Source organism: Cuculus canorus, chromosome 4 (genome assembly GCF_017976375.1).
Source record: "Cuculus canorus isolate bCucCan1 chromosome 4, bCucCan1.pri, whole genome shotgun sequence".
Classification (NCBI taxonomy): Eukaryota; Metazoa; Chordata; class Aves; order Cuculiformes; family Cuculidae; genus Cuculus; species Cuculus canorus.
Genome location: NC_071404.1, coordinates 35,152,087 through 35,166,700, shown reverse-complemented (window position 1 = coordinate 35,166,700; position 14,614 = coordinate 35,152,087). Strand labels below are relative to the sequence as shown.

At 40.5% G+C, this 14,614-nt stretch overlaps 1 protein-coding gene across 4 annotated transcripts; it reads right to left on the bottom strand.

Annotated features, from left to right (window-relative positions):
- Positions 1 to 473: 473 nt before the first annotated feature.
- On the bottom strand, positions 474 to 14,391 carry CASP3 (caspase 3). 4 transcript variants are annotated; one of them, XM_054065904.1, is made up of 9 exons: positions 14,294 to 14,391; positions 11,300 to 11,346; positions 9,860 to 10,019; positions 8,509 to 8,601; positions 6,100 to 6,224; positions 5,473 to 5,601; positions 3,336 to 3,511; positions 2,702 to 2,819; positions 474 to 1,868 (listed from the first exon to the last, which is right to left on the bottom strand). In XM_054065904.1, the coding sequence occupies exons 4-9, from the start codon at positions 8,580 to 8,582 to the stop codon at positions 1,642 to 1,644; spliced, it is 849 nt and encodes a 282-aa protein (XP_053921879.1). In that variant the 5' UTR covers positions 8,583 to 8,601; positions 9,860 to 10,019; positions 11,300 to 11,346; positions 14,294 to 14,391; the 3' UTR covers positions 474 to 1,641. The 4 variants fall into 4 exon arrangements, with proteins under 4 accessions (XP_053921879.1, XP_053921880.1, XP_053921881.1 ...); XM_054065905.1 differs by having other exon boundaries at positions 11,300 to 11,561; positions 14,294 to 14,325; XM_054065906.1 differs by having other exon boundaries at positions 11,300 to 11,413; positions 14,294 to 14,310.
- Between the last annotated feature and the right edge of the window lie 223 nt (positions 14,392 to 14,614).

Genomic DNA, 14,614 nt, shown 5'->3' with positions numbered 1-14,614 from the left:
AAGGTTTCTGTAAATGTTACTTTTAGGTATGTTTAACAGAACCCTACTTAGTCATTCAACAGAAGAGTGGGTAATTAATAAATCTGCCTGGAGCGCAAGTTTCAATCAGTTCAGATAGACTAAACCTCTCTCACGAGACATTTCTACAAGAGAGAGGCAAGGTTCCTCCTACTCAGCAGGCATCCACCACAGAACTCATCTGCAATGGTTAAAATCCCCTCCTCAGTATGACTCTTGAACCTGCATCTCCCATGTCTCAATTGCTACTCTTATTACCCGGCTGTAGAGTGCTTTAAAGCAGCTTCTTTTCAGATTTAGGTGGTAAGGCAGATGGGAAAGAAAAGGGAAAGTAGTGTTTTGAGAAAAAGGGATGTAACTGAACTTAAAAGTTACTTTGCAAAAGCTATCAGATCCTAAACAAATGATACACATAGAAAAGCACAATACAATTTAAGTAAAAGTATTTAATTTAAAGGTAAAAAAAACACAAATGCCTCTGGAAATGAACATCAATTGGCTAACACTGTTTATGCTATACAATTCAAAGAGTTTTAAGTCTTGTTTTGCAGGCACCATAATAGCCCTTTACTATGCTGTCTTTCTCTCATCTTTTAAAAAGAGTTCCTCAAGCTGAAAGGTATACAAAAATGTTTTACAATTTGGTAAAAGCCTATTCCACAAAATTCAGCAAAGTGATATAAATTTACTATGTTAACATATTTTAGCTAAAGTCTTGTCATTAACTTGATATTAGATCTAAGTAGTGAAATTTCTCCAGTACCATAAATCTAGGTTTCCACACAGACAAAATGTGGTATGCACATTGCACAACACAAACTCACTCCAATTTATGGCCAGAAAGAGGAAAGCATACTATTCAGAATGTAGACTTCTTTTTGCACCAATTCTTACAGCCCCAAACATGCCCCAACAGCTCCCACGTAGGGAGCTGCAGAGAAAGAAATTTTGGACTCTGGGTCACTCAGCTTCAAGGTCAGTAATACAAAATTTATTTTGAAACAGCTACCGTGCTGATATAATAAAAAAAGTTATAAAATTATCAGAAAAAAAATTGACTGTATTCTAAACATGCTTCCTAATTGTATGTAAAAAAAATGAAACGGCTGTTTTCCACAGTTTATGTCTTAAGTTATAAAACACGTTTAGGCTTGTTTATAACCTAAACTTCAAGAACTCTAGTTAAGAAGAAATGTGTGACAACACTACTATCGTATTACCATCATTAGTAAACATATTCTGAATCTCCTTCCTATTGGCAAAGATATGAAACCAAACTATTTACAAGACCTGTTTCTTTTCTCTGCCCTTTCAAAGTGAAATGTAGCACCAAATAGATCTAACAAGTAATTTGGCCTTTCTTCAGTCTCTTCTTCCTAATTTTTCAAGCTACTTAGAGCATTATTTTCAAATTTGCCTGTGCTTCTGCTACTCAAGTTTGCATTTCTAACATCGCCATACTATGTTTCACTTCTAACAAAGGACATACCTAATTTTGAGACAGTTCATCATGCCACACACAGCAGTCAACAGTAATTCAGATTTAGAAGTGGTATTCCATACCAACATTGTATATAAATTACAGATAAAACATGAACTGAAAAATCATAAGGTGAAATTTGTTTAGGAAGGGAAGTAAAATTCTTTGGTGAGCATAGAGACAATGCATGGGATCTGCTTCTTTGCATTAAAATCCTGCCGAGTCGAGCAGGACTCATACTCTGCCACTCTGCGATTTACACGAGTCAAAATCTGCATGAGTTCAAGTTTCGTTGCATGCTCCTTCAGCATTTTGCACAGTGACTGAATAAACCAGGAGCCTTCAGCTGAATTCCTCCAGGAGTAATATCCTGCGGAAAAGAGAGATGTCGCATTATGTAGCAGTCTCTGATACAGGACAGGATAGCAATTAAAGGAACAATGCATTGTTTCCAATAGCAATTGGTGTTTTAAAATAAAACCTCTAACCAACAAAGCTTAGATTTTATAATCCCCTTAATTTTTTCCTAGATTAGAAATTAAGTGGAAAATTATAAGGCAGGAAAGCTATCTTCTGCTGCAAAACTCTTAGCCATTAATCACTTACAACTTCTTAGTAGAGTACACCTAGACAAAGAAGAGGTAACAGTATAGATGGAACCAAGATGCAAAGCAGATTTCAGCGTTGCTATCCTCAGAAGTACGTGCACTAGAGCCTATTTCTGCTAACTGATAACATACAGGGCATACTGTGGGCTCTACCACTGCTCATTTTGCTTAAGGATGCAATGAAAATAGACTTGACAGATACAGTGGGGCTTATTCCACTTCTGTATATGCACCTGCAGATAACAGATTGATTTGTTCTCTTAGAATTAATATCGTTTATTTCCTGCTGTAAATTATTTGCACAACTCAGACTATCTGAATTTATAGCAGATGAACATTTGAGGGTTTGCCAGTGAGAACAATGTATATTCAGGGTGGATTTTGTGAGAACTGAGAGAAGCAACTAGCTCAAAAGGAAATCAAATCAGGGGAGAAAATAAGATTGAGGGAAGGACATTCGTATTCCCATGAAAGAGAACAAATGAAGCAGTTACCCACTGACTGGATCCAACTGCGAACTGTCATTTAGGGTATCAACAGAAGCTGATACATACATATAAATACAGGACCAATAATTTCTTTGCAAGGCTCTCACCTGGAGCTGTAGAATAGGCATACAGGAAATCTGCTTCTACAGGTATTTTTTGACACATTGTTTCTTCTGATCCACTGTCTGCCTCAATACCGGAATCTAATTCTGTCCCTCTACAAGCCTATTTGGTTGAAAGAAGAATGGAATATAAAATAAAAAATAAACTATAAATAAAGACAGTGATCATGACCAGAATATTGAGCTTTTTTTTTTTTTTTCCATTTTAAAGACAAAACCACCCCAATTAAAAAACTACAGAAATAACAAGAATGTATATGTCACATTTCCATTAGACAGACACAGAAGAAAAGTAACTAGCATTTATTTAAATTAACTACATAGCTTGGTTAAGACAAAGATTCACTCAAAAGTGGATTCAGAAAGTCACTAGAACATCTGCTAGTGTTCAGAAAGACTTTACTTAATCCATAGAATTAAGGTAATGCAATCTCAACTGTTACAAATATTGCCTACCTAATAGGGGAGGCTGTGCCACTTTTAGACCTGAAGAGAATCTTATTTTCAAAGTCATTCCATCTAAATAAATTTTAGAAGTAATTCAGTTTTTTGCATTAATAATTAATGGGGAAGAATTGTTTTCAAGTGATTTAATGATCATTGTTCAGCCATACATCACCTGAATGAAAAAGAGCTTGGGTTTTCCTGCTAAACTTCTGCACCTGTCACCTCTGAAAAGGCTTGTTAGTGCTTTCAGTTCAAGAGGGCCATCAGTACCATAGATGAATCCTTCATCACCATGGCTTAGTAACACACAAACAAAACTGCTTCGCTTGCTGTGATCTTCTTCAGAAACTTGAAAAAAAAGAAGAGAATTATCTTACCTTCTTGCATTCCCTAAAAGCTTCCTGTGTGAAAGAAGTCTTTAAAAAAAATTACTCGTGTTTACAAACCTCCAACTAATTTTTACTTCAGAACAAAAGGACTCAGCCTACTTTATTTCAGAAGGCTGGACACAGAAAATCCCAAATTAAAGGCCAACCTTACCCATTCTAAGGCCACAGAACTACGCCAGTAACACCATGAGGAGACAAAGTGGTTGTTCCCACAGCGTCTCAAAGCCTGACTGGTATATCTGCCTCACAGTAATGGTCAACAGTCTCATGATCTGGGATCAGACTGACAGGAAGTTCTGATTTTGGGAAAGGACAGGGAAGCCTTACCTCTCTTTTCAGAGATACTTCAACTACTTGGATTACATGGGAACTGATTTAGCATTAAAGTTGCTGCTGCAGGAACTTAATCACTAGTATTACCCCCCTCTGTCTGTCTACAGGGCAAGAGTCTCTCTGACTCTTGCCCTGTAGCAAGGTCTAGCAAGACTCTTCAAGTCTTTGAATTCTGTACTTAAAGATAGTTAAGTCTGATACAAAGAGTTTGTAGAATTATACTTTTTTCCCATCTTGTGGTATGCAAACAGCATAGAACAGATATTCTCTGATGTCCTTTGTTGTCCAGTATTGTGGGGATTGTACTTGAGGACCAAGATGATTCTTTTTAAGATAAGATACAAAAACAGTTTAAAAGAAAGGATCCAAAAGGCATTCTGAGTGGAAAAAAAATCAAGATAGAAGAGTTTGTAGATAGAAAGTGTAGCAGTCCTAAAAGCTGAAATCTGTTTAGAGCTTGCCAAAACACTGAATGTCTATTCTGGAAAAACTGAACTACTTATATTTTCCTTAAATGACGCACACTCAGGTTTTTCTATAATCTACGGACAAGCACCATACCTAGAAGAGTCAGGAAAGGCTGGGGTTTTGGGACTCTCTAGTTAGGCTGCAGCCTGTAGTTTACATTGTCTATTTGGAGGGCTTATATCACAGGTGAAAGAAAGGCCTTGAGTCATAGAATCTGACTTTCCACGTTCAACTACTGTCAACAGATGGGCTGCAATTACACTAACAAATTAAACACGCCTGGGAGCACTCTCTGGCATAAACATTAACTGGCACTAAAGAACCTATTATTTACGTTAGAAGACGTTTAACTTTTGAAAGAAAAAAAAACCAAACGCAGTTGCTGCAGGCTATCTGAATGTTGGGAATAATCCCTGGAACAACTTTATTGTTGACCTGTGATCTAGAACAGTCTGGGAGAGCGCTGATAGACAGGGGCCACAATCATGCCAGAAAACTTTCTAACAGTTAACTAGAATAGACTGTGTTCCAGGTCTACAGATACCTCTAGGCACCATTTAATTTACTGACCTAGATGTAGCCAAGTCCAAACAAAGCAGGACTAACAAAACCAGCAGCATAAAGCTCTCACTTGACAAAAGGGCATTTAATTTCACAAGTCAAACAAAACATGAGTTCTTTCTCTAGAAGAGTAATTCAATCCACACGCTTGCAGTTTTGGTCCCTCAATCAGAATCCTCCCTGGATCAGAAGACCTCTTGGGCCACACCACTAATCATATAGCACAGAACCTAGTTGTGTAGGTTTCTTTCCAACTCACAGAGCTTCAGTGATCCCAGGGTCAGAATATAAATCAGTCTGCATTTACGTTTCAGCCTTTTTTCCAGCCTTCTTTAGAAGATGAGAAAGGACACGGAGACAACGGTCATGGCACAAAAGATGGAGAGACAGCTAAGATGAATAAACATAGAAACTATGATGTACATGTCATCCTTAGCAATAAATCACAGGTAGGTGTGAAATATCATCTAAAAGAACCATGGAAGAAGAGATCTGAGGGCTAAAGATACATTTGGAAACAGTGGTTGATTTAATACACACATTGAACATGTTACTTACCCTTTCTCAATACTTTAAAAATGTCTGCGCATGAAAGATCATTGTTGATCTTTATTTTATATCCCAACTTCATAAAAACTTCCCTGACACTTGCAGCATCTGCATCTGTACCGGAACGGGGTAACATCCCTATATGTAAGAGAAATGTATTATTTTTCATATGACACAGATGGCATAGTCTGATTGAGCCAAACTCTTTCGTTACTTATACCCATATAAGTCTGGTATATTATTCCAGTATTCCAAATCCACTCCAACAGAAAAAGCATTGCACTGTTATACACACACAACATGCCCCTCTCTCTGTACCCATGCTGTGATCTATCTGTTTCGTATTTTTATTTCTATCTCTGTAAAGATACAGAAAAGGATTTAATTTACAAAACAGAAATCATGACTAAAAGACAGACTTGTACTGCCAATAATTTTTTCTCCCAATTACTGCTGTACCCTAACGTGTTCCCTCTATGCATATTTATAAGAACACATTGAAATGAATCAAACCCATTCAAACCACTTAATTTCTGATTGCAGTCAAAATCAGTCTGCGTATTTAATTTTGAAGAATAATACATGCCACAAATTTATCTGAATTAAAGGAGAAACTTAAAAATTTGGAAGTGGTACCGGTGTGTCTGTGGAAATTCTTATTGTTTATTATTACGCATTCCCCCATCTCTGGATAATCCATTCTGTAACTGTACTCTGGCAGAATTCCAGAGTCCATAGACTTGCTAGCAGGTAGGTTCTTTCTGTAGAGAAATCAGAGAAAAAGGAAGTGTTAATTTCTGATCTCTCTTCTCTAGTTTCAAAATAATAATAATATACGATTATCTTAGCAAAACCAATGAAACTGGTAACGTTTGCTACTTATTCCCTAGAAGTTCCTTTAGCAAATTTGCCAATGACACCAAGCCGAGTGATGCGGTTGACACACTGGATGGAAGGGATGTCATGCAGAGGAACCTGGACAGGCTTGAGAGGTGGGCCTGTATGAACCTCATGAACTTCAACAAAGCGAAGTGCAAGTTCCTGCACCTGAGTCAGGGCGATCTCAAGCACAAATACAGGATGGGCGACAAGTGGATTGAGAGCAGCCCTGCAGAGAAGGATTTGGGGTTATGGGTGGATATAAAACTGAATATGAGCTGGCAACGTGCGCTCACAGTCCAGAAAGCAAACTTTATGCTGGACTGCATCAAAAGAAGTGTGACCAGCAAGTCGAGGCAGGTGACTCTGCCCCTCAGCTCCCCTCTGACAAGTCCCTATCTGGAGCACTGCATTCAGTTCTGGGGCTCCCAGCACAGGACAGACATGGGCCTGCTTGAGGAGGCCCAGAGGAAGCCACAAAGATGATCACAGGGCTGAGCCACCTCCCATATGAGAACAGGTTGAGAGAGTTGGGATTGTTCAGCCTGGAGAAGGCTCTGGGTAGACCTTATAGCAGCCTTCCAGTACTTAAAGGGGACCTAAAGGAATGCTGGGAAGGGCCTTTTTATTAGGGAGTGCAGAGACAGAATGAGGAGGAATGGTTTTAAGCTGAAATCTCAGTCTAGATTTAGATGAGATATTATGAAGAAATTTTTTACTGTGAGGGTGGTGAGGCACTGGAACAGGTTGCCCAGAGAAGCTGTAGATGCCCCCTCCCTAGAGGTGTTCAAGGCCAGGCTGGATGAGACTTTGAGTAACGCGGTCTAATGGAAGGCGTCCTGTCCATGGCAGAGGGGTTGGAACTGGATGATCTTTGAGGTCCCTTCCAACCCAAACCATTCTATGGTTCTAAGTTATGTCTCTGAAATCAGTTAATCTCATTTAAGGCTAGTGAAGACTGTACTTGCCCAAAGGTTAAAATAAATAAAACTGCTTTCTATAGTTACGCTCCCAAATAAAACTTTTCTTTCATGTTTGGTAAAATGTGCACATACACAAACAATAATACAAACAACTGTAGAGTCTTTTGTAGTAATCTTCTGTGCAACTTGTAACAAGCTTAAAATTTAAAGAATGAAGGAAGAACTGTGACTAAAATATTAATGTCTCCGCACAAGAGGATATAAAAAATAGTTTCAGGAAACCAATGATTCTATCAACCAGAAATAAGTTGGGTTTTTTTACACTATCATCTTTTGAAAGCTGTGTACATGGAGACCAGATCAGCTCTGCGATTGCAAATCTATTCTGAACTGTAACCAAAAGCCATACTAACGCTGAACTTTCACAAGGAAACATTCAAACCTAGAAAATGACTATATGTACAGCTACTATATGTAGCTGTACTTCTGCCTTAATGCGCACAGCAACTACACCACCACTCATGACTCTGAAACTGCTGTCAATTTTACTCAGTCCATCTATGCTGAAGTCAGTATGGATTTTCTCATTGAAGCACATGGGTAAATGGCTATAAGATTGGGGTCCGCTTTTTCTCCAAATGAAAAGTTTGTAATGCTCTTGGAACTAACGTTCACTGAAATACTAAAAAAGAACAACTTCAAAGCCAAAATCATTTCCCAGAGGGAGTGTACTCTGCTGACAGTGCTACCAGCATAACAAATAGGCGTCACCAGGAAGAACAGGCCTGCATTTCCTCTCTTCCACACCTGTAAATTCCCCTCAGTTTTGTCCTTCTGCATATATACCTTTACAGCAGGTCAGCTCAAGCAGCTAAACTAGCTGCCACAGGGTCAGCTCTAGAAGCAGTTCAAGGAAAGGTGTGAACATTTGCCCTAGCGTGAGCCAGAGAACTCTCTTTTCAAGAACAACTGACCACTTGCTGAAACTGTTAAGCCAAATCCAACTGCACTGCAAGTGTATTGCTTTTTAATTCCCTGAACATACATATGGCTTGTTTTGTCAGAGACCCTATATTTTCATAGTCAGTACAACAATTCTAGTAATTGCTTATGATTATTAAAATTTACCATAATTGATGACTTTCCTTTTAGCATTATTTCTTCTATGGTTCTCACCTTCTGTTACAGCACCAGATTCCTCAAGACCTGAATTCTGGTCTTAAACCAAAAGTATTTCACTTACCCTTTGGAACCAGGAACAGATTTTGCATCTGTCAGATCATCCCCCAAATGCGGTCCATCTCCTCTGTCTGCCATTATGGCTCTCAATTATCAGCTTGAAAACATAAGAAAATAGAAAGAGTTGACAGTTAATTTTCACATGAAATAATAAATTCAGATTGGTTAATTCTTGTTAGGTTTCCTTAAGCCTTACACAATCAGAAGGCAATTCTTTTAGAATTGTAGAGAAAACAGAAATGTTAAAAGTATTCACAGAGAATAACTTTGGCCTAGGAGTATTAGCATTGGTAAACAAAACCAGCATTTCTTAGTAATCTCTACATATCTGACATTTGGAAGAATAACATGAAATATTTTTCTAAACTATTGTGTACTCTGGGAAAAACAGGCTGCAGACCCCTTTGATCAAATAATTGAAAATGCCCACAAAAAGGAGGATAAGAGACAAACAAATTAAAAACAATCTTTAAAATACTGTAAGGTCCTTACATGCATTAGTATTACACACATTGTGTCATACATGGATCCTTCTATCTCAGTAAGACAGAAATTGAGATCGAAAATCAAGGAACACAAGTTACTAGATGCGTGCAAAGACTAACAAAAGATTAGACTTTGGGTCATAGTATTTCAAGAAAGAAATAACTTGTCTGCATTCCGTTTCAAATGAAACATCACTGCATCCAATCCTGGTCAGTGTATGAGAAGGCAATTGCAATATAGATAACATAAGAAGACAAAAATAGTTGTTTAAATAGTTGATGAAGTGAACTCTGTGCTGTAGGCTGCTATTTACTTTTGCTCAGACCACAGGACAATAAATTATGAATGATAAGCCAGAAACCAATTTAAAAGCAATAAATTTCCTTCCCAATTACTCTGTGTATACTCAGGGGATACATTGCCACAAGTTACCTTTAACTTAGGATTCAGAACAGGATTAAGCATTATAAAATTAAATCGCCAGATAGGACAAAATAATAAATGCTTAGAAGTGAAATAAAAGCTTAGACCCAAGAAACAAACAAGGCACTACAAAGCAAGAATTTTAAAATTGCTTAGTGGGTGTATTTATGGTAAACAGGGATGTATAAATAACCAGACCAAGCAGAAAGATATGCTGCTCAGGCATGATAAAGATTCTTATTTAAGCCTTAGGTTCCTTGGTGGCAAACTAAATTATATGATGATATAAAGTGGCAAATAAAGTCTCTCAGCTTCATAGCTATACTCTAGCTGGTACATTATGAATATACATTTTCTGTGGCAACAATTACTGATGCATCAGAAGCACTAATCTGGGTATGGATAACCCTCTTTCTTCCCTCGTTTCTTAAAAGACATTTACTTACCCTTTTAGTTGCTTCAAAAGATCTTCAAGGTTGCTCTGAATACAATTTCTTTGTATCTTGAACAACTGATGTAATCAAGAAATCTTCTTGCTCACAAAATTACTCCAGACTTCAGAACTGTAACATGTAAATTAGGAGTACACAGGAAGTTTCCTGGAAACTAAATTACAGAAGTGTCCAATAAGCTTGATATTTTAGAAATACAATTTCTAAAATTCATTATTGCCTCATATTTTAGAAATTTATTTAAAAACAGCATTGCAGGGCAGGAACTACATCTACAATGCTGAACTTGCCAGCCTAGCATGGTGACCTGGATTCATTCATCTTAACTCCAAAATCCAATTCCTTAGAAGGTCCTCATGTGAAAAAAGACAAGGACTTCCAAAGGGTAATTCAAGTACCTAAGATCTGTGGCAGGACAGTGATCCAACCCTATTCCTTATCACTGGGCAGGGAGCGTTAGCATTGACAACAAAGCCTAACCTAGAGTGACAACTGATGTGTCCACCCAGCTGTAAGTGAAAAGCGGAGATTCTGATCCCTAGGAAGCTGAAAGAACATTGACAAGCATGCTAGAGGCTCCCCTGCTCCAGCAGAGCGCAGTTTCCAAGCGTTTCTTTGCCTCTTTCAAAATTGTCCCTACCACAATCACCCTTGGCGTTGGTTCCCAGCTTTCCTGAGCTCTGAGCCTGACACTTCTGAACAAAACTTTATTTTGTAGGAAAACATAACCAGACTGATCCACAATTCTGATGCAATTCTTTCTTCTGGAAAAGCAGTATGTGCAGAAGCATGACACAAACCCCTCATTGTGGCTGGGGTTAATAGGAGAGATGGGGAAAGGGTTAACTTATTTCCTTGTTTGTCTGCCAACAGTGCTGAACACCATCTAAGAAAAGTACATTCAGCTCTATTATCCAAATTAGCCAGCAGGTGTACTGAGAGCAGCACAGCCACATCAGAGTGGAATTCAACTTCTGCTAAAAGCCCAGGTGTTCATCCCAGCTGCCTGGCACCATGAAGATCTGCAGCACCAGTGCTGCAAGTACATGAACCAGCTAGTGTAAACTCATACAGATGCGCTCACATGAACTGTGGTCACCTCCTGCCGATCATATGAGCCAATACTAATCTGAAGTGGCTAGCAAAACCTACAATTACAATGAACTTGACTAGTTTGTTTCTGAAAAATGTAAACCACATTTCATAATACCATATCATAAAAATATTTATTCCTAAAGCCTTTGTAAGCCTAGCTCACAGCCTACAGTTTCAATCGTTTAACGAAGTGTTAGAGCTTACTGCATTCTATGGCATCATGAGAGGAGCTTGGCCGACAGTCTTTACAGCAGCTAGATAGTGAGGAAAAGCTAAGGATACTACATTAGGTATTTAAAACATGCATGCTTTATCTTCAGAGTAGAATCTGCAACTCACCTTTAGTATCCATCAATTTCCGAGCACCTCAACGCACCAAGTCACCTCTAAAGAACAACAGACATCCACAAAGTGATATCGTCTCTGTTGCTAGGTGCTCCAATGTTTTCTGCTCTAAAAGCACCAGTCAGATTTAAGAGCAACGCCCTCTGGGGAACAATGCTGATTCTAGCAGACCACTAAGAATTGCCTCATCTTGGTTTAGGTAATGCAACGATGTCATATTCTGTCAAGCACATTTCCCCGTAGAGATGATCTCATACTTTTAGGGAAGGAGAGTGCATTAAGAATTCAATTAAAAAATGTTATTTTGCTGCCTGATATTTTTTTCCTCAGAAAGCTTAGGTAGGAAGAGCTTTCAACTGTAGGAAAACATAAAAAACACAAGCAGCTGAAATGAGCCACAGCACTTTTCTAATCTAGCAGAATATATTCTATCAGGTTTAGGAAGCTTATTTTACAATATTTTATTGGAAAAAAAAAAAGGGGGGTAAAAACCCTGTGAGACAGTGATAGAGGTCATAAAGACAATTCTACAATGATCTTTATAAGTAATAAGTAGTAAAAAATATAGTGGTTCATAATAGGTCCAAACATATGCTCAGCAAGCTACAAAAATGACCAAAATACCTCTGTACAGCAATAAAAGCAAAAATATTTTTTGCCTTATACAAGTTCTTCCAATGCTTTTCTTTTCATAGGAAAAATGAAAAACAAAAGAACATTTTTGCTCCATTCCAGCCTGGATTTACTTACTTTGCCTGGACCTAATGAAAATAAACCCATATCATCATTTATCACCCATAGCCATAAGAACCACCAGGTTTATTTTTAAAGCAATATTTATTTGAATTTCAAACTAATAAGACAAATCAATGATATAGCGACTACAAAATAGCAAAGCTTCTCAGACAGGGAAGGAAACAAACATCTAACTGAACTGCCTCTAGCTGCCAACTGTATCTTGAAATATGCAAACCATAGGAGACAAGACAACACATGTTCAGTATATGTCAGTTGCTACAAAGCAATGACTATAGCAGTATTAAAATACACATCCAAACCAGAAACCAGTGTTGTAAAACATGCCCTTAAAAGATAAGGGCAGTTTTCCACCTCACATGACTGCAAAACGTCAAGCATTCAAACAACGTATTGTATGTACATAAAAATATAGACATAGCACACTACAATACTAATGCAGACATGCAAATAAACAAATCTCCATTCTACATTGTATAACGACAACAAATAATTATCTAATTAATTAATAACAGAAGAAAAATATAGAAGCTGACTGTATGAAAAAAATAAAACCATTTGAAATATACCACCATGCTTTCTGCGTGGCATTATTGAGACCTCATCTGGAGTATTGTGCCCAGTTCTGGACTCTTCAACACAAGAAGGATATGGAGCTGTTGGAATGGGTCCAGAGGAGGGCTACAAAGGCCATCAGAGGGCTGGAGCACCTCCCATACAAGGACAGGCTGAGAGAGTTGGGGTTGTTCAGCCTGGAGAAGGCTCTGAGGAGATCTTACAGAGACCTTCCAGTACCTGAAGGGGCTACAGGAAAGTTGGGGAGGGACTGTTTACACAGGCTTGTAGTGAGTGATAGGACGAGGGGCAATGGCTTTAAATTGGAGAGGGGCAGATTTAGACTAGACATAAGGAAGAATTTCTTCATGATGAGAGAGGTGAGGCACTGGCACAGGCTGCCCAGAGAAGCTGTGGCTGCCCCATCCCTGGGGGTGTTCAAGGCCAGGTTGGATGAGGCCCTGGGCAGCCTGGTCTGGTGGGATGTGCCTGCCCATGGCAGGGGGGTTAGAATGGGACGATCTTGAAGGTCCCTTCCAACCCAAACTATTCTATGATTCTCTCATTATCCCCCTACTTAATGTTTCTAAGGTTTATGGGAGCATGCCAATACCATGACAGCCCTTCAGATTACTTCTGGTCTGGATGGGGTTGTTGGAAAGCACTGACACTGGGCAGCGCTCTGATCTTCCAAAAGCAAAACAGACTTTTAGTTACTTAGCATTAATCTGCAAAATCAGCAAGGAGCGCCGATGGGACCCTTCACCTGCACCCATTAACCACATCACCACTGCAACAAACATTATGGAGCCTGGCAAGGTCAATAAGTCCACGGTGTGTTATTTTAACACCTACCAACGATGAGAAGCAGATAATTAAAGAGGAGAACTACCAGCTGGAGGGCAAAAGACTCGATTACCAGCACCACCCTTCAACCTAGCGGGGAACAGACTGACAAACGCCACTTGTCCAGCTCCTACCCGTCTGACGGAGGGACGCCGGGAAGCAGTTTCCAATTAAAGCACTTCCTGCGTTTTCTTTTGTTTGGGCAGCTTCTCCACAACCCCAGCCTCAAGTCAGCTGTCTTGACCCTTTCGGGGGCCACGATAACCCAACACCCGCGCCCCCTGCTCCCCCCAGCCCGGAGGGGATACGGCCCCCTGCCACCCCCATCCATATGTCTAGATTTAGGCTAGACATAAGGAAGAATTTCTTCACTATGAAGCACTCGCACAGGTTGCCCAGGGAAGCTGTGGCTGCCCCACCCCTGGAGGTGTTCTGGGGCGGGTTGGATGGGGCAGCCTGGTCTGGTGGGAGGTGTCCCTGCCCATGGCAGGGGGGTTGGAACTGGATGATCGTTAAGGTCCCTTCGAACCCAAACTATTCTATGATTCCATAATTCTATCCCGGAGGGGATATCGCCCCCTTCCTCCCCCACCATCCCCGGGGGGACATCACCTCTCGTTTCCCCAATCCCAGAGGGCACATTGCCCTCCGCCACCCACAGGAGGGGCCATGGCCACCCCCATCCCGGAGGGAACATCGCCCCCCGCGGGCAGCCGGAGGACCGGGGAGGCGGCGCTATGAGCCGAGCCCGCCCCGGCTGCCGTGCCCCTGCCCGGGGATGCTCCCCCGGCTCTCCCCGCCACTCTGTGCCCCCCGTTCCCGCTCCCCGACCTGCGGCCTCGTGTCCGGCTGCTCTCGGGGAGGCGGCTCCGCTCTGCGCGATCTCGGGCGGCCCCGCAAGCTCCGCCCCGCGCGGGGCGGGGAACGCGGCGGGGCCGGCACCGAACGGGTCCGCTCTCCGAGAGTCCCTTTGGAGAGCCAGCATCCGCCCTCAGCGCTGGGCAAGGCGAGCGGGCCATCGCCAGCCCTCCTGTGCAGCCAGACAGGATGCGTTTCCCACTTACGGGCATATGGATAAGCTTTCCCAGAAATCGTATGCATTCTATTACTTTCCCAGGACTGATTTTAATGTTGTTTTGATACTTTGCAACA

Coding starts and splice junctions, on each gene's coding strand:
- CASP3 (XM_054065904.1), bottom strand. CDS start 8,582: ATGGCAGACAGAGGAGATGGACCGCATTTGGGGGATGATCTGACAGAT. Junction 3,512..5,472: donor TTTTAAAGTATTGAGAAAGG/GTAAGTAACATG, acceptor TTTTTTTTCAAG/TTTCTGAAGAAGATCACAGC. Junction 1,869..2,701: donor TGCCTATTCTACAGCTCCAG/GTGAGAGCCTTG, acceptor TCTTTTCCGCAG/GATATTACTCCTGGAGGAAT.